Raw genomic sequence first — 19283 nt, 5'->3', positions numbered from 1 at the left:
GCAAGGCTGCAGATGGACGCTGGGCAAGGCTGCATTGATGGGCATTTAAAATGTAAATTTTTTTTTTTCCCTTAAACTTCCCTCCTAAACTTGGGGTGCGTGTTATACGCTGATAAATACGGTATATTGTATTTTTGTTCTTAGGTTTATTTATCCTTTTGAGGACTGCTTGTTAATAAAAAATATATTTAATATATTAGTAATTATACTGTTGCTGTATATATTGTAACAATACAAACAGTACAAATAGATATTGCAACAATTTTATTGTCATATATAGATACCTTTTTGCACATAGAGCAATCTGAACACATAAAGATCTATAACATAGAAATACAATCCTGTACACTGCTATTTACAGAAGGAAAATACTGTACAACCCATAAACATATTGCACAAAGCTTGTTTGAAATATACAAAAGTACCTTGCTCTCTGTGCATGTTCTACAATAAAACATCGAACATTTGGCGTACAGTCACACTGTCCACAAGTGAAGCTACACATTAACTTTGGTCATTTCAGAGATGCTTGTTAACATATAACAGCCCCAGGAGTAAAGATTATCTCAAAGCAGCAAAGGAGAATTTCAAAAATTGATATTTATATACATAGCTTAAATTCCACTTCCTTGTGTCACTTGTTACACGTTCTCCACATAGACGAGCATTGAAAAGAAAATCATTCACACACGCACTGCAGAAGTCTGCTATGGCAATACTGCTGCTATCAGAGTCTATGAAGGAATCGAATAGTAGCAGCACCAATACAGAAGTTTTGGAGTGTTAAAGTATAACTAAAGGCAAAACTTTTTTTTTTAGTTTTGAATGGATTGGAGAGGTATTAGGACACCTATCAGTTTTTATTACTATGTCCGTTACAGAAATCCCCCCCCCTCTCTCTATTTGTCCTGTTTACCATTATCACTGAAAGTGAAAGTAAAAGAAAATTCCAAATTTTGAGTTGTCCCCAGAAAAGTAATAGAGGGGAAAACTTCCACTAGTTCCGGTAACCTGGGGGTCCCCAAGGAATTCCCAAAATTTTCAGTGAGTTCCTGTTTGGCTATGGGACAGGAAGTGAAGATAAATCTCCGCAATGGGACACAGATGGCGAAAAATCTGACAGGGTTTCTAACTCACCCTTACTATATCCAACATGAAAAAAATATATATTTGGTTTTGCCCATAGTTCTACTTTAAGACAAATACAATTTTTCTAAAAAAAGATTTTATTCCTCCAAAAAAAAAAAAGTATATTTTTACAAATGTCGTGCATATCATTTTATATCCTGAAAAACTTAAATTGCATGTCGGTAATCGTATCTCTTGGCACATTGTTCGAAAATGTAGATTTAACAGTCAACGGGCCTATTTTCTGAGGTTAACTAGACATCCATGGAAGATATTAGAATTGTTCTAGACATGGTTGTACCAAAGTTTTAAAAGCAATATAAACTATGAACTGGTCACTACAATTTAGCTTGTAAAAGGGCCTCTTAGACCCCTTTCACACAGACGGATAGAATGGTGCTTTTAGCTGCGGATTTTCTATTTTTCTACCGCAGCTAAAAGCACACAATGCTTTCCTATGGCCCCATTCACACACTGCGTTTAGCTGCGATTTAGTTACATGCGGTTTGGTGCGGATAGAAAAAATAAAATTGACTGCGTCCAGGAGCGATTTAGCGTAGCTATGCAGGTAATCGCAGTGTACTATTTCTCCTGCGGATAGCAGCGGGAACAAGGAAAGAAAAGCAACAGGAAGCACATCAGTAATGGCAAGAATGTTCTAAATGCAGCTAAACGCAGCCGCATGTAAACGCAGGTAATCTCACTGTACAAATGCAGCTGATCGCAGTGCCTAGAGTCTTGAATTTCACAGACATACTATATGCTTTTAACTGCAGCAGAACTGCCGTCCGTGTGAAAGGCGCCTTATCTTTTTACTGTAGATAGCAGCCAATCTTTCTACCTTTTTATGGGGGCCATACACTTTTTTCGACAGTTGATCTGCAATTTGATCAAAATGATGGAATCTGCAATAAAAAGGAATAACTATAACCCCCCTTCCGATTTAGACTCAATTTTGATGACATTAGATCAAGTTGAGTCGATCTGCCAGGACAGAAAGTTATGGATCATTTTGCATCGATCGGCAGCACTGATATACTTTGATCTATCAGATTTTGAAATGACATGGTGGAAACAGATGCGATTGATGACTTATGATCTTAAGTTACGATCATATCCTAACTACCGATTGAAATCAATTTCACCGTGTGTGGCATATTGATCGAATGGGTTGTCGACTATATGTATGGCCACCATTTGTCTGCTGTACAATAGGCAGAAAAAAGGGAATGCTGCTAAAGGCAACACAGACAGTTCTATTGGCACAAATGAGGTAAGCATAGCAGTACGTGGCTATTCCCTGAACAGGCTGCATTCTACCACTTCACAACTGACATGACTATGTTAAAGTGTTACTAAACCCAGGACCCTGCATTCTGGTCTCTCACAGTACACAGAAATGCAATTATTTTAGTAAATATAAAATGCTAAATACATTTTCTCATCAGCAGTCTTGTGACTTCTATCAGTGTCTGGCTGAGCACTGGTTAAAGCTTGTAGGAGGAGTTTTCATTCTCCTCTGACTGTTCTATGAAGATGCATGACTCCTGACTCTCTGTCTGGACAATGCTGATTGGCCCTGTGCTGATCACATGCACCCACCCAAGAAAAAGAAAAAACAACTCTCTAGCAATGCACACCAATCTGAGCATGTGCCTCCAAGGTGCCATTCTATCAGCAGATAGATTGGGGACAGCAGAAGAAGAGGAGGATCAGAGAAGACAGGATCAAACTGCTTTTTTTTTTTTTTTTTTTTTTTTTTTTTTTTTACACACAGCACGGGATTAACCCCTTAGGTTCCACCGTGAGTATAGCAATCATGCTTTATTGCATATACATTTATGCATTTACTGCATATACAGATTGATTTTACTGTTGTGGGTTTAGTAACACTTTAAGGATTTCAATTTGTATCATAGGGTCAATATTTCATAGAATGCATCATGTATTTGCTGGAAATCTGGGACATCATTGCATAGCTAACAAATTTCTTCTTGCAAGAACTCTCCCCTAAAATGACCTGTTTGGCTAGAAGACAAGATGCCAAGGCAAGAGGTAAGCAAAGCATACTGCCATTATTAATATCACAGGAATGTGCCCCTACAGGAAGTGCAACTATTCCACTGCAACAGGAGACACATCCAATTGGTTTTGTTCACACAACAGGGTGAAGCAATATATCGGAGAGCACATCCTAGCAAATCACAACATTATGTCACCTTGCAAAGTGAATGTTTACTTAGCTTAATGAAAAAAGTGAAGGTGTGTTCACTTCAATGATCAAATCACGCACAAGAACAAAATCTAGTTTTTTTTTTCTTCCTCCAAAAAGGCCCTTTGCACATAATTTAAGTTCACATAGCTTCACCTTATTTACAGAAAATTCTCATTAATAAGTGAACATTCTACTCCTTTAAGTCGGCCACGGGTTGCAGAAAAGAAATTGTCACGAATACCCCATCAACATGGATAGTGCTGACAGGGGAATCCCTCCCGCCGAGCAATTATCTGCTCCCGGCAGGGAGGGAGATCGCCGTCCTCACTGGGAGATGATCATGGGAGAGTCCGACAGGCTGGTTGTAGCCAAGTCGATCGATCAACTTGGTACTTTCAGCATGCCCATCAATGGTTCGAATCTCAGGCGGTTCCTGCTAAATGTGTGGCCGGCCTTAGTAAATCAATCAACCCCATTAAACCAGATCAAACAATGCTGCCTCCACTCGTGTTCCTAGGCAAGCTGTCCAGATGTAAAGTAAAGTTTGCCCCTGCAAGAAATCAAGCCCTAGCAGTACATAATTTGCAATACATATTTTAAAATGTAATATAGAGTAACAGATTTCTGCATAGTTTAAATATGCATGCTTATTTATTAAACCAAAAATGACTAATGTGGAAAACAAAATAAAGCAGGCCATAGATGGCCCTAATTTTAGATGAAGCCTGCTGAAATCAGCAAACATTTAAGCCACGGGGGCTCTGGCAGCACCACGCAGCTTGACAAAAGTAAATAAAAAAAAAAAAATCAACTGAGCTGGATGGCAAATTATTGGCCGGACCATTACTGCAGGTGTTGTGGCTGTCTGAATACAATAGCTGGTGGTGGAGTCTCCTCTATCCACACCTTTAGTGCTCGCTGAACAAGAGGAATCTAGCCTTGAATGTCTACCCTCTTGCCACCTGCTTTACACATATGCAGGGCAGCTAATAAGGCAGTACAGCCAACCTTCCTGTACTAGGCCCGGAAACCCTCAGTTCAAAAGGGGAGCCCAGGCACCTGCTGAGTAGATTGGCAGGCTGTACTATATTATTGCAGCCACGATCCTCTTCTGCATCCCCCTGCAGCATTGTGAGCTTCTTTTCCTCTTTCCGACTGCACTGCAGGGGGATAGGTCCTAGCACATGCGCCCCTTCCATTTGCTGTTTGGGCCCCCCGTTTGCCCCTTTTCCCTAAAGCACTTCTGGCTTCCCTCCTTTCCCGCCAGCAGCTACTGCGGCCACAAGGGGGGAGGTTTCAGGATAGAGGGTGGGGGAAGGGATTGGTAAATATGTAATTTACTGGTCCCTTCCTTTCCTAAAAGAACACAGTAAGCAATCAGTACCAATCACTCCTGTGTCCATTCATCCCTGAATCATGGTAAACTGTGTTTACCATTCTTCAGTTTGTGAATGAGCAGGAAGCTTAGGAGCGTTTCCCATTCATTAATCTATGCTGCTGAGGCTGCAAAGAAAGGGACTGATAAATCTATGTCCTCAGTCACTTTTAGATGGGAAGGGGGGCCCTGCCAGGTAGCTATATGGCACCCCCCTGATTTTTAACAACAGTAAATGCATGTATGGGCAGCGCCAAAACACCTGATGCACAAATGTGTCACAGATGCGTCAATGGGTGGCTGAGGTTTCTGTACTGAGAGCACGCTCACTGCGAGTTACCTGCACAGGGGGTATGCTGTCAAAGATAGCTCTCGGTCCGTGCTAATGATCGCTGGGACCGGCTCCCAATCATGTGACCACTGCGACAGCCAATAAGAGTGGTCACATGATCGTTGATCCTTCCCACCCCCTGGGTGTACAGACTGTATTAAAGGGGCTGGGGTTGGGTGGGAAGGGGTTAATTTAGATTTTTTTTTTAAATCATCTTTCACCAAAGAGTGTACTGCAACTTGATTGGTTAAAATGGACTAATCTGCTTATCAACACCGCTCCCTGCAGTTAGAAATGTACAAACATACGCATTTACATCAGGTGAACTTAGGTCTATGGCGAGGCACCCGCCTGTAATGGGAGAAACGACTGATGGTCCACAAAAATCCATTCCAGCAGACTTGGGCATCAGAAAAATAAATCGTCCTACAGACACACAAATGTTCTCTGATCCAAGCCTAAGCAGTCAAAATAGCTGACCATCCTCTAATGCCTGTAAGCACCTACACTGAACAAGGCTTCAAAAGAACTAGCCTGGCCAAACACTTAAATGCCTTATGAAGTGCTCTGCTCTTTGTAAGGCTGTATATACACACCACCACTCTGCAATTTGCAATCTAATTCAAAGCACCTGGGGCAGCAGGAGCCAGAGATGGTGGCCTCGGGTCACAAGGAGTAGACGACATTAGCATCCCAAAGCCTGGGACAATTAAGCAGCTATAATCCTTTCTCCTCGCCCCACACTTTTATTAATAAATGACTACCTTTTTGTTCTAAGATGCTAATGTACCGAAAAATAGACTCTTGTCTCAACTGTGTATAAATCAAGTACTCATTGAGGACATCGGGCTCATGAATGGTGCTCATTTGTCAAAAGGTAACTAAGCAAGCAGCCTGATGGCTGAACGTAATGACAAGAAAGCAGGCTCCGTGTCCACACACAGCACCCTCCATCTGCCATCATGGATCCAGACATTTCTATAGAATGATAGAAAATCATAGGTAGACTCCGTAAATGTATGGTTTAATAGAAAAATAAGCACTTTCACTATTCTACATCATGTGCATCTTTAGATAAAATTTTCTTTTAGCTTTGCATAGTGAAAGGAACAGTTAGAACCATTATGCTGCTTGCTGTTTTTTTTTTATTTTTTATTTTTTCCTGACAGCTTTTTTAACTGTAGAAAAATACAGAAAGCAGTGCCAGACCAAAAAAACAGATCCTGTATAATAATAATAAAATAACTATCATAAAAAGTTAAACTCTCCTTTTGGATTAATATTATAGTATTTCCTGAGTGGCAATAGCCTATTACACTGTTAAAGGGAAGTAGTTTGGCCCCCCAAACACATGGATGTTCTTATATGATCTATATACCAACAGTTATTTATCTTCTACTATCATTTGTTTTGTTGGTCTGGCGCTCCTTTATGTATTTGGATGGTTTGGACCGCTATTGGGTACTTTGTCATGCGAGAGTCGTATTGCCAGAGCTATTAAAGTGGTAGTAAACGCTTAGCGTTTATCCTTAGCTAAGCTTGTTCAATTAAGAATTCAAAATGAAAGCTAGAAGCGGATTGGTTGCCATACCCAGCTGCCCCAGATTATGTCTGCTCTAGTCTTAGCAAATTCCCCACTGTTGTTTTCCTGACAGGCTCGGTTCACACTGATGCGAAATGGGATCTGATTTGTGAGACCCCAAGTTGGATGACATGTTTCCCTATGAGAGCTGTCTTAACTGATACTACACAAGTCTGTCTGACTTTAGAAAAGGTTCCTGCACTACTTTTGGTCCGACTTTGATACGTCTTCAATGCCACAGAAAGTAAAAACTCACATCAAAGTCGGATTCCAAAGTCGCACGACTTTGGAGTTGTGCTCACATCGGTGCGATTTGGCATGCCAAATCACAGCCTATTTCCGGCAACAGCACCGTCCCAATCAATGCGACGTCGAGTTTACGGCGCTGCACTACTTTTGGCGACTTTGGGGGGCAATTTCAATAGACATCGGTGCATGAACCCACACAGATGTCCTTCAAATCGTCCCTGAACTCGCACTGAAATGCGGGTTTGAAATCACATTCAGTGTGAACGAGGGCTTAAGGACTGTTCACCTCACTTCACCTGTCCCGAGCCACAAACAACAAAAACCATTCTCTCAATTTTACTAGTGCCAAGTGTTTTAGTTGTCGTTGTTCTGTGTAACAGATGTCACCTCACCTTCTGACCTGATTAAGACATGGACATGGGACAGGAAGTGAGGAGAAAATCTCCAGAATGGAGTCATAGACAACAATAAGGCCTCATGCACACTGGGAGTTTTTAAAGCTACTGCTAGGGGCATCAGGCGTTTTCTTTTTACTGCCTCTAAACTCTCCTGCATGTTATCCTATGTGTCCATGCACACATAGGCTTTTAGCAGCATTTTCAGGCAGGAGAGTTTGGTGGCAGGAAAAAACCCCACTGCCAGTGCGTCCTGGAGCAGCAGTGTTTTGTCAGAAAAAAAAAACGTTTCAAGCTGCTAAATGCACCTAATCGCTTGGGGCATTGAGTTTTAATTTATTTCAATGTCCAGAATAAATTATTTATTGTGCCCAATGAAATAAATGAATTAACACCCAAACGCTTTGGGTATTATGTAAACACGGTACACACTTTTACAAGCTTCAGACATTTTTATGGCCAAAACGTTGCTGCCAGTGTACATGAGGCCTAAAAAATTAAGCCAGCCATAGATGGTACAATTTTCTTTCCTGCATGGGTTGCAGAAAAGAAAATTGCTCAAACTGGCTGTGCTGGTGGGGGAATCCCAGCCGGGAGAACACACAGTGATTACTGCTAGCAGCTAATGCCGCTAGCAATAATCACAAGAAAAATCCGACATACTGGTTGTACACAAGTTGATCAATCGATTAACTTCCCACACAACCGTCTATGGCTGGCTTTAACTGAGGATCCGGCCTTCCTCTATTTTACTAATACAAATGTATTTTCCTGGCACCAACATAACAGCAAACATGTGGTAGTATGCTGCCATGGATTGGCACTAGGAAAGGAAAATTACGGTACGTATTTGATACAATGTTCTGTTTTTCCTGACGCCAACAAAGCAGCATACTACCATTTGTATGCTGCCATGCATTGGAGTCAGGAAAGGAAAATTACGGTAAGTATTTGATATAATTTTCTGTTTTGTTGTCGTGTTCTGGTTGGATATGCACCTCACCTCACCTCAGGAAGTGAGGAGAAAATCTCCAGGATGGAGTCACAGACACTAAAAAGCTAAAGATCTGGCCTTCCCCCGTTCTACTAATACAAAGTGTATAAAACACCATGTCCTGTTTAAGAAACTTTACCTCACTTCCTGTCACAATGTATCTCCAGAACAAGGCCTCAGGAACCAAAAACAAAAATCGAAAGAAGTCCTAACTATTCTTTACTCTGTCCAAGCTAAAAAAAGGAAGCTTTGGCTAGAAATTCACTAATATAACATGGTCTGGATGGCAGGGTAAGGTTGTGTGCTTTTGTCTGAGGATACACCAGTATCCAGTGTAGACTGCTCTACAAAATGGACATCACCAGGATAGCAACAATATTGATTCTCCTTGGCAGGGTGCCATCTTGATCCATTACTGATTCAGTGCATTAAGCTAAATTACACAGGAATGCAAGCCTGAGAAACACTGACTTGTCTTCTACTGAGTTATGCATAATAAAGTGCCCACATACTGGTTTGTTTTACATACACATTGTATATCAAACCAAAAGAAGACAAAGACTTGCAAGTGAAACATGACAAAATGTAATTACGCATCCTCAAAGGAAAATGGTGCCGTGAGCACTTCTATATACAAAAGCCTGACATGACTGATACGCACTGCAGGTCACTCTCAATGAACCATATGACAGATGTCACTGCTAAAATGATTTTGAATGCTGCGGTTTAGCATCTGTTGGATCACAGAATAGTGGTAAGCACGCTTGTCTTACAGCACTGAGCTTCTGAGTTTAATACCCATCAAAGGTTCTGTATTGAATTTGGGCATCCTTACACAGGTAGGTTTACCAACTGTCACCCTAGGATGTGTGTATGACCGTGGTATGGACACTAGAATGTAAGCTCTTCTGCAGCAGGAACTCAATGGTTCTATCTACTCTGGAATTAGGCCTGAATCTCAGCAGCTTCTACTTGGGTACAACCAGCCTGCCGGATTTTCTTACGATTATCGCTAGGGACTGCTATAGCCACTAGTGATAATCACTGTCTTCTGCCGGTGGGGACATCTTCCCCTGCCCGATCTCGGAAAGACAATTGCTTGGCAGGAGGGATTCCCCTGTCAGCACTGTCTGTGTTGATGCAACCCGTTGTTGTAGTAAAGAAATTTGTACCGTGTATGGCCTGCCTTAGTCAACAATATCCAAATGAATAACCAGGATAAAAATGAAGTGAAGGGTTAAATCAGTACTTGGCTGGAAAGGACTAAGTGATCCATCAAGCAGGAAACTGTCCGGGTCACATTAGAGCTGTAGCCCTTGTGTTTACATGACTCGTGTCTAACAATAAAGGGCACTCCCCACCTGGGAGCCAAATGGTGGAGCCCCGGGCTACATGCAGGCTGAAATCTGCATTCCATGCAATAGCCAGGAAACTAGAATCAGAAATCTAAAGTTCAGAGCCATCCTAACACTCGCACACGTGGGCTGCATTAATCAGTCTGCAACATGAAAACATGACCCAGAAATAAAGATAACACAACAGCAGGTCTCTAGACAAAGCTGGGAAATGTTCTGTACCAGGTGCTGCTTTCTGCCTAGATCCGGAGGGCAGGCTTGGTGCAAGGATAGATATATGGAATGAATAATTAGTCATCAGTGAAGTTCATGACCAGGGTGCAAATAATTGTATCATTTAGAACAGGCAGCCATTGGCTAGCAACATTCCCCAACTGAAAGTCACTGTATTAAAACTGCAGCTTCTTAAAATTTCTATGTCTGGTCTAGATCTGGTGCTCATGCACACAAGATAGTGACTGATCATTATGGTCCCATTCAGACCTGCAAGTTGCATAGCATTTCCATTCCACACACATAGGGCAGCCCAATCACTTGAATAGAGTGCCCTATGCACGCCAAAGGAAGCACCCTTGCAGTCGCTCTCCCCACCCCACAAGGGTTAAATGAGGAATAAGGTATAATACTTGCCTTAAGTCTTACTCTGGTGCTCTCCTCCGCTCCAGCTTGTGGCCAGTCCCTCATGTACAATGAAAGGCTAATACCCCTGCATTGTACTTTATAACATCATCAAATGACCGCAGCCTGGAGCGTATTATAGTAGAGGAATCTGGGGAATGCACAGATAGAGGAAGCCTGCCACAGTGAGAAATAAAGTAACTATTCTACACCTTATTCCTCATCCCCTAGATTTAATGAGAATTTTACCCTTGCAACTACAAGGGTAGTTTTTTGTAATTTCTGAAATTGGGCTTTACCTATGAAATGCCAATGGTGAATAAAAAGAAAAAAACTATTTCCTTTTTGTTACTGTTTTTCTTGATTGTTATATGAAAGAAGGCAAACAGAAGTACATGTAAAAAGTGCATTAGCCCTGGTCCACACTGGAGCGTTTTAACATGCGATTTGACATGTCCAAGCGCATGCCAGATCGGCGGCAATTGCAGTCAATGGCACCGTCCTAATCGGTGCGACGCCGCATCTACGGCGCTGCACCGATTTCAAAAAGTAGTTTCTGTACTACTTTTTGTGATTTCGGGCTGCAATTTACATTGACATCTGTGCAGAAACCTGCACAGATGTCTCTGACAACACGGCCCGAAATAGGGACTGACATGCGGGAGTGAAATCATTCCCGCAGCTCAGTGTGAACCTGGGCTTAACTGGAGAAACAGATCTTTCAATGAACTCTGATCACTCCAGGTCTCTGCACTTTGCACAATCCCTTGCTCCATGCACTCTCATTGAATAAGCTCCTAGTTCTCAATTTTACCCCATCCTTCCCATGTATTTCTGGAATGTGATAAATAGCCTTGCAAAAATAAGATTTGAAGTAATCCCGACGTATACCCCACTTTTCAAAAATATGTAACAAATGATGTCTGAAGACAGAAAAGCTAAAGCTGGCCATACACCTATAGATTATCTGCAGATTTTCTGTGGTTAGATGGAAAAAGTGCAACAGATTTCTCCATGTTCGCTAAACTGTGTGGGTGGAGGAATCTCCCACTTTTTCCATCTAACCATAGAAAATCTGCAGATAATTTACAGGTGTATGGCCAGCTTAACAGTCACTGAGGGGTAGATTTACTAAAACTCAGGATCTGGTGCAGCTGTGCATGGTAGCCAATCAGCTTCTAATTTCAGCTTGTTCAATTAAGCTTTGATAATAAAACTTGGAAGCTGATTGTTTACTATGCAGAGCTGCACCAGATTTTGCACGTTCCAGTCTTAGTAAATCAGTGTCCAGCCATGCACTTTTTTCTGATCACAACAGCACTATGCATTTTGTAATCGTTTCAGAGGTTAATAGAGAGGAAGCGTGGCTAATTCTTTTTGGCTTCATTAACATTAGCAGCATGTAGAAGCATGTTGACAGAAGGTGTGTTTTGCTCTTTTTATGGGCTATTCTATGTCAGTTTATATGCTTCTTTACATGTATATACACATACCGTTTATATCAGTTAACCCATTTCCCACACCATAAACTGACCAAAACAACACATACTAGATTTTTTGTAGATAAAATGCATGGCACATAGAAGCATAAAGCTAACCATGTGACTAGCCCTTTAGAAACTGCAACCTGCATACCTTTAATAGCTAGAATGGATAATGTCTTGTTGTGCTCATCACATCCCACCTCACCTCACATAGAGTCAGTAGTAAAAATGTGTATATATGGATAGCACACATACACACATGTGATGCAAAAATAGATTACGCTGAAGATATAAAAAGTCTGTCGAAGTAGAATACAATGGATTCATAGATACATACAACTAGTTAGTCTGGCATATCCTAGAGCAGATTTTTCTAAACCTTTCTAATACAGAAAGATAATATTCTGGTCTAGGGGGACCCCTGCTAAAATGAATTCAACAGAAGTCACTGAAAAAATGCCCTTCACATTGGTAGCCAGTGAAAAGGATGTCCCCCTTCAAGTGATGATCAGGCAGGCCATAAATTGCATGAGCCCCCCATCAACACAGTCAACGTTGATGGTGGAATCCCTCATACTGAGGGGGAGGGGGCGTTGCGGGCAGCCGTCCCTGCACGAAGAACACAATGATTATTCTTAGCAGTTAAAGCCACCAGCAATAATCACATGCTAGACATCGGGCATGCTGGTGGTTCCTAAGTTGATCAATGGATGGACTTGGGTACAATCAGCCTGCCGAGATTCTAACCATCTATGGCCACCATTACAGCTAAAAAAGTTCTCTGGAATCATGCTGTTGGCTCTGCCAAGTGACATTGTTCCTCCAGAAGTTGTTGAGCTGTGGCGGATTGACCTCCAATCTGATGGTGCTTATATAGCTCATGGTCCAATGCCCATTGGCAGAGCCAGCAAACTATGTAGGCACCAACAGATCAGAGGTCAATCCGCCACAGCTCAAGGAAGGCCTAACAACCCCTGGAGAAAGCCTAGTTGAGATGACTCTCCTAGGGAACAAGGTGACATACATTTAATTGAATCCATGCAAGGATATAAAATAGTAAAGTATATGAACATACAGTAAACCAGCATACTAAATGGTAAGTTCACTCTGATAAAGGGGTGTAATGCCCTGAAACATTGGTTTTGGGTCTCACTGTCACACCATTCTTCTACTATTTGGTATCCTTTATAACTGGCTATTGTATATCCTTGCATGGATTCAGTTCTATTGTATATCCTTGCATGACTTCAGTTCTATGTATGCCACTTTGCTATCTAAGATTTACCAGGATAACTTGTTTTATGTATATATAAATCCATTGTACTCTACCTGGATGTATTTTTTATATCTTCAATAGATATTTTGCATCTCATGTGTAAGCTGTATTTCTATTCATTTTACGGTAAATCATCTATATGTACCCATTTGTTAACATTATATTTATTTTAGTACCTTGCACATGAACACAGATACGTGCTGCTCGTGTTAATGAGGCCTTAGGCACAGATACAACAGGCTATAATGGGGCCTCCCCTGCCTTCTATCACAGAAAAGATCAGACATATGTTCATTTGGTGTCTCAACAATTCTGCTCAAGCTATCAATAAAAAGAAATCTCGGTAGTGCATAGAATCAATTCACTACTAGCATAAACCCGATTTCTTTGCTGAGGCCCATCCGTTCATACTGGTAAACAAAGCAATAAGCATATTCACATGCCTGGCTGTCAGATTAGGATTGGAGGCTGGAAGAGCAGGCTATGTGATGTTCAGTAGAGCTCATAAAACAACAATCTCATTTGTACCACCATAGCCTAGACAGTTCTAGAAATCTATTCCCAGGCAGCTGCTGTGCATAACACAATACACCTTGTCATCATGGAGTCTGGAGCACGGATTGCAAAAGATAAAGAATATATATATACTTTTCTTTCTCGTTAAAGCTTTTAATTAACAGAGCATTGAAAAAATGTGCAGCTAGACAGGCCGCACCATAAATATTTGTACATTGCAGACAACACTGTGCATAGGATAGAATACAATAAAGATGGAACCGGACTGCATGCAACGATCCCCAAAGGAGCGAACCGTTCATTTACCAGATAATGTCCATCCCAGTGTAAGATCCCATGTTCCCTGTCCTCTCAGCAAGACATTGGCAGTCTGAAATATGGGACCTTGGTGTGTAGCTGAGAGCACAGGGAACCTGGCAATGACTCTATGGGGTCTATTTATAAAAAAAAAATCAAAAGAGCTATTCGTCCAGCAAAACAGCATGTACATTCATTCTGTCCCAAGTTAGCCAACTGTTGAGAGAATGGGCCAAAATCGAATGTATTTAGGGTATTATCTTTTCTGGTTCGAACATTCTTAAAACACATCTGCGAGGAAAGAAAAAAGTTCCCTTTGCAGTGGGGCTGCCAGGGATAAATTCTTGTTTAGGTCTAGGGGGCCTCAAAAAACAGTTCTGCTTACCCGATCCTCCGCTCCCCCCCCAGGCTATAAGACCGGTCTCCACAGTCTATTCTCCCCTATGTTCTGGTAGTCATCAAGCCCAAAGCAGAGACCATAGCCTTACATTGGAGGAGAGTACACTGAGGGATTGGAATTTAGAGGATCGACCAAGTAATAGTGCTCTTTGCAGCCCCCTACACCTAAACAAGTACTGAACCCTTACACTGCTAGGGAGCTTTTCTCCTTTCTGGCATTAGACATATAAATCACATCAATTGTTTATAGCTGAAATGAGCACTAGTATATTAGGAAGAGTCCAGTCCATTGTAATAACACCACAATCACATGTAGATACAGATGAGCCACAGAAGCCTTTGTGAAATATAATCCCAGAAACTAGTGCTCATGTCACATTTACTAAACAGAAACAATGTTGCAAAACAGAAAAAGTAAATATCCTCATTGAGTTTTGTATTTTTTTATAAATAGACCCCCATGTATCTCCTCTATGTCATATATAAATATCTGTCATCACTCGCTGTCCAGCAGCTCTATAATAATAAACCATCACATCTGCCCACCAATCCCCTTTTCATGGCACAGGGTGACATGCCTGGTTGGAAGGAACTGCCTAGCGGCTGTGCCACTGCAAGTCCCAGCATGCCAAGCACATATCTGGGCAGCTGCCTATTGAGTTTGTTCTGTGGGGCCAGGGTGCCAAGTCTTATGACGCATGTATTGGGTGAAGGTGCCAAGTCTTATAATGCGTGTATGGCCAGTTGGGTGAAGGTGCCAAGTCTTGTGATGCATGTATAGCAGATCTAGACAGGGTGCCATTACAAGTCCCAGCATGCCAAGCACCCACTGGGCAGTCCCCATGTATGTTACCAACGGTCAGGGTGCCAAGTCTTGTAATGCATGAATAGGCGGTTGGGTTAGGGTGCCACTACAAGTCTCAGAATATCAAACACCCATCTGGAGAGCCCTATGGCCAGGGTGCAAAGTCATGTGATGCATGTCTATGGCAGGTCAGGGTAGGGTATGGTGCCACTACAAGTCCCAGCGTACCAAGCATCCATCTGGACCATCACCTATGGAGTGTGTTCTCTGTGGTCAAGTCTTGGAATGCATGTATAGCAAATCAGGGCAGGGTGCCACTTCAAGTCCCAGCATACCAAGCACCCACTGGACAGCTCCCTATGTGTGATCCCAGTGCCCAAGGTGCCAAGTCTTTTGATGCATGTCTATGGCGGGTCAGGGCAGGGTGCCACTACAAGTCCCAGCATGTGAATTTCCTTGTTTCAGGGTAGGTCCGGGGATGCCCCTCTGCTCTCCTTGGCCCTCTTACAGCTGTAAAGCCATTTGATGATCCTGGCGTTGCGTTCGATGACGGACGTGTTGGCGGCGGTGCCCACCCCAGGGATCTGCCCGCTTAGTGGCTCGTCCTCCTGAATGCCCCCGGCACTGCCCTCCCCGCTCCTCCGGCTAAAACCACTGTCCGAGGTGGCCACACTGGCGCTGCGGATCCGGTACTGCCCATCCAGCGCCTCCTCGGGGGCGGCCACAAACCTGTCCCTGCCCAGCTCGTCCACCACCTCCGGCTCCAGGCCGCAGTACTTGAAGAAGGTGTCGAAGTCAGAGAAGGAGCGGGAATAGCGGGAGCTGATGTCCGACTGGGAGCGGTGCAGTCCACTGGTCCTGGAGCGGTGCTCATCAGCAGGGGGCGCCGCTGGGGCCGGGGGTTTCTCCTTCACCCCGCCCAGGAAGAGCCTCCGTACAAGCCCCGTTCTCGCCTCCTCCGCGGGCCCGTCCGCCCGGTTCTTCTGCCGGTAGATGAGTAGAGAGTCCGGCCGGAGGAGCCTCTTGCTGCTGCCGCGTCTGACGGGCTGATCGGGGCCGGCCGGTACCTCCTCCCGGCGGCTCTTTCTGCTGCTGCTTCCCCCGGAGCTGCTAGTACTGCCGCCGCCGCTGCTCTCCGATAACGAGCTGCCCCCGCCGGCCACCACCTGCTGCTGTGCCGGGCTCTTCACGTACTTGGCCTTGTCGGCGGCCAGTCTCTCCACCGCACTCAGGCTGGAGCGCGGCGTGCCGTTCTCTATCTGCCGCCGGAGGTACTCGGGGCCCCGGGTCAGCAGTCTGATGGGCAGCACCGGGCTATGGTGCTGCAGCTGGGAGATGGGCTGCATCCTCACTGCGTTCATGATGTCAGTGGGCATAGCGGGGCTGCACACACCGTACTGATCGCTACAAGGAGAAGGATGGATGGAGCTCCCAGGTAGAGCGCTCTGTATATGTCACCGAGCACCGCTCTGCACTCCTTCTACACTCTACTCATCGGACGCGTCTCCGCCAATCACAGCCTTAGCCTGGGCGAGGGCGTGGCTAGGCGGCACACTTTCTCCCCTGCAGCCAGGAGTTGTCAAGTGTCACCTTCATCTCTAGAGGGCGCTGTCCTCATCGCACACATGACACCTGTGATCGGCAGAGGGGTGTGTGTTTGTGCAGATGAAGAGGACAGCCAGATTATTATTGACTTGATTTACTAAAGGCAAATAGACTGTGCGTTTTACAAATGTCCATTTGCTCCAGAGTGTAGTAAATGAGAAAAAGCTCTGCTAACTACCATCATCCAATCATGTGCAAACAAAATGCATTTTTTTTTTTTACATTTTTCCTCGCTTGTGATTGGGTACTTGCAAAGTGAAGCTTTATCTGATTTATTAACCGCTTCAGCCCCGGAGCATTTTACCCCCTTCCTGTCCAGAGCACTTTTTGGGATTCGGCACTGCGTCGCTTTAACTGACAATTGCGCGGTTGTGCAACGTTACACCAAAATAAAATTGACGTCCTTTTTTTCCCAAAAATAGAGCTTTCTTTTGGTGGTATTTGATCACTTCTGCGGGTTTTATTTTTTGCGCTATAAACAAAAAAATCAGCAACAATTTTGAAAAAAAAAAGCAATATTTTTTACTTTTTGCTATAATAAATATCCCCCAAAAATATATAAAAACATTTTTTTTCCTCAGTTTAGGCCGATATGTATTCTTCTAAATATTTTTGGTAAAAAAAAATCGCAATAAGCGTATATTGATTTGTTTGCGCAAAAGTTATAGCATCTACAAAATAAGGGATAGTTTTATGGCTTTTTTATTATCCAATTTTTTTTTTTTAGTAATGGCGGTGATCTGTGATTTTTATCCTGACTGCGACATTATGGCGGACACATCGGACATTTTTGACACTATTTTGGGACCATTGTTATTTATACAGCGATCAGTGCTATAAAAATGCACTGATTACTGTGTAAATGACACTGGCAGTGAAGGGGTTAACCACTAGGGGGTGATGAAGGGGTTACGTGTGTCCTAGGGAGTGATTCTAACTGTGGGGCGGATGGGCTTCAACACACAGGACAGCGATCACTGCTCCCGATGACAGGGAGAACAGGGAAATGCCTTGTTTACATAGGCACTTCCCCGTTCTGAGGCTCCGTGACACGACCGTGTCCGCCAGTCCCGCAGGCACGGTCACGCTGTACGCGGCGGCGCTCGCGTGCCTGCTAGCCCCGGCTCTCAAAGGGGACGTCCAGGTATGCCCATTTGCCCACCCCTGCCATTGTGCGCCGTACATCAGCGTGCGGTGGTCGTCAAGTGTTTAAAGAGGAAGTAAACTTCCTTGTATTGTTTGTACCTATAGGTAAGTCTATAATAAGGCTTACCTATAGGTACTGTAAATATCTCCTAAACTTGCACCGTTTAGGAGATACTTACTGTATATGCCGGCGATGATGTCAATGGCGCATGCGCTCTGAAGGAACGGTGGCCTGTGCCAATGGCTCCCACGCATGCGTGGGTGTGACTTTACGCGGCTCCGGCCAGTCACACAGCCAGAGTCTGCGGACCCGGAAGGAAGACAGGCGAACAGGGGCGGCCCGTCTATTAAGGGCACACGGGTGCCGTCTCCCCTATCCATCGCCGCTGTCACCCCCTATTCATGCGTCCAACCTCTTTCAGGATGCCAGGCATCATGAATTACAGCAGTGGGGTGTTTTTTTTTTAAGCACCTGATTAGAGCCAGAGGCGCTAATAGGTTTCAAAATAGGGTGGGCTCGGGGCTCAGAGCATTGCGCTCGGAGTCCACCCAGGTGTGTTAGAAAAGCAAATGAATATCCACTTTTCTAACACTGAATTGCCTCTCTGCCAGTCAGGAAGCACGGGTCTGATACCCGTTTCCCAGCTGGGTGAAAGGATAGGCGATTCTATTGGACGCCTAGGAGGAGGGAAATGCACAGCGGAAGCCGCCATGATCCACAGGAGAACACGCTGCCTGACTGCTTCCTAGATGGGGTAAGTGCGGGGGTGGGGGGGACATTGCTGCCAACCAACCGGGGGGGGGGGGCCTCCAGTGGTGACAACAAGGGCTTCGTTTGCAGGTAAGTTTCACATAATGTGCTAGTATGCGATGCATACTAGCACATTATGCCTTTACTTTGCAGGTCGGTAAAAGAAAAAAAAAAGAGGCAGCGTTTACTTCCTCTTTAAGCTCTGGAGTGCTCAGTCTATTTGCTTTTAGTAAATCCACCCCTAAGTGTCAAATGCTTGTCAATCACTGCTGGGTTATTATTATCAGCAGCAGGAGCGGCCGGTCCATAAGGGGCTCAGGGGCGCTGCCCCCCTGGTTTGCATGCGGGGCGCTGGACTCATAGCTTTCTATGAGGTTTTTTTTTTTTTTCAAGCATGTGACTAGAGCCCGAGGCTCTAATTGGCTTGAAAAAGGTTGGGCTCGGAGCGCAGAACCCACCCACTTGTGACACTAGCATATCAATATTTACTATCAGTTTCCGGCTTCTCCCAGGCCAATCAGGACAGGAGGCAGATCTAAAGAAGTCAGGGTTAGCCGGGAGGAGAAGCTGGGCAAGCCGTGGCGCTGTGAATCTGGAGAGGCGAGTGCGGACCTGGGGGGGGGGGGGGTTTGTTTGCTGCCCCCCCCAAAAAAGTTTAGCACCAGCCACCACTGATCATCAGCACATGATTGACATGTCATAAGTTAAAGAGAGATCTGTAAATTCCAGGGTATGTAAACTTTTTATCAGGGCCATTTGGGT

At 44.0% G+C, this 19283-nt stretch overlaps 1 protein-coding gene across 1 annotated transcript; it reads right to left on the bottom strand.

The window, feature by feature from the left end:
- Positions 1-249: 249 nt before the first annotated feature.
- FAM110C (family with sequence similarity 110 member C) lies at positions 250-16530 on the bottom strand. Its single transcript, XM_073625465.1, has one exon. The coding sequence runs from the start codon at positions 16393-16395 to the stop codon at positions 15481-15483; it is 915 nt and encodes a 304-aa protein (XP_073481566.1). The 5' UTR covers positions 16396-16530; the 3' UTR covers positions 250-15480.
- Positions 16531-19283: the final 2753 nt, after the last annotated feature.

This window comes from Aquarana catesbeiana, linkage group LG04 (assembly GCF_042186555.1).
Source record: "Aquarana catesbeiana isolate 2022-GZ linkage group LG04, ASM4218655v1, whole genome shotgun sequence".
In the NCBI taxonomy this organism is placed as follows: Eukaryota; Metazoa; Chordata; class Amphibia; order Anura; family Ranidae; genus Aquarana; species Aquarana catesbeiana.
This window is presented reverse-complemented; position numbering and strand designations above follow the sequence as displayed.

What these genes read in the sequence shown, in the direction of transcription:
- FAM110C (XM_073625465.1), bottom strand. Translation starts at nt 16,395, where the DNA reads ATGCCCACTGACATCATGAACGCAGTGAGGATGCAGCCCATCTCCCAG.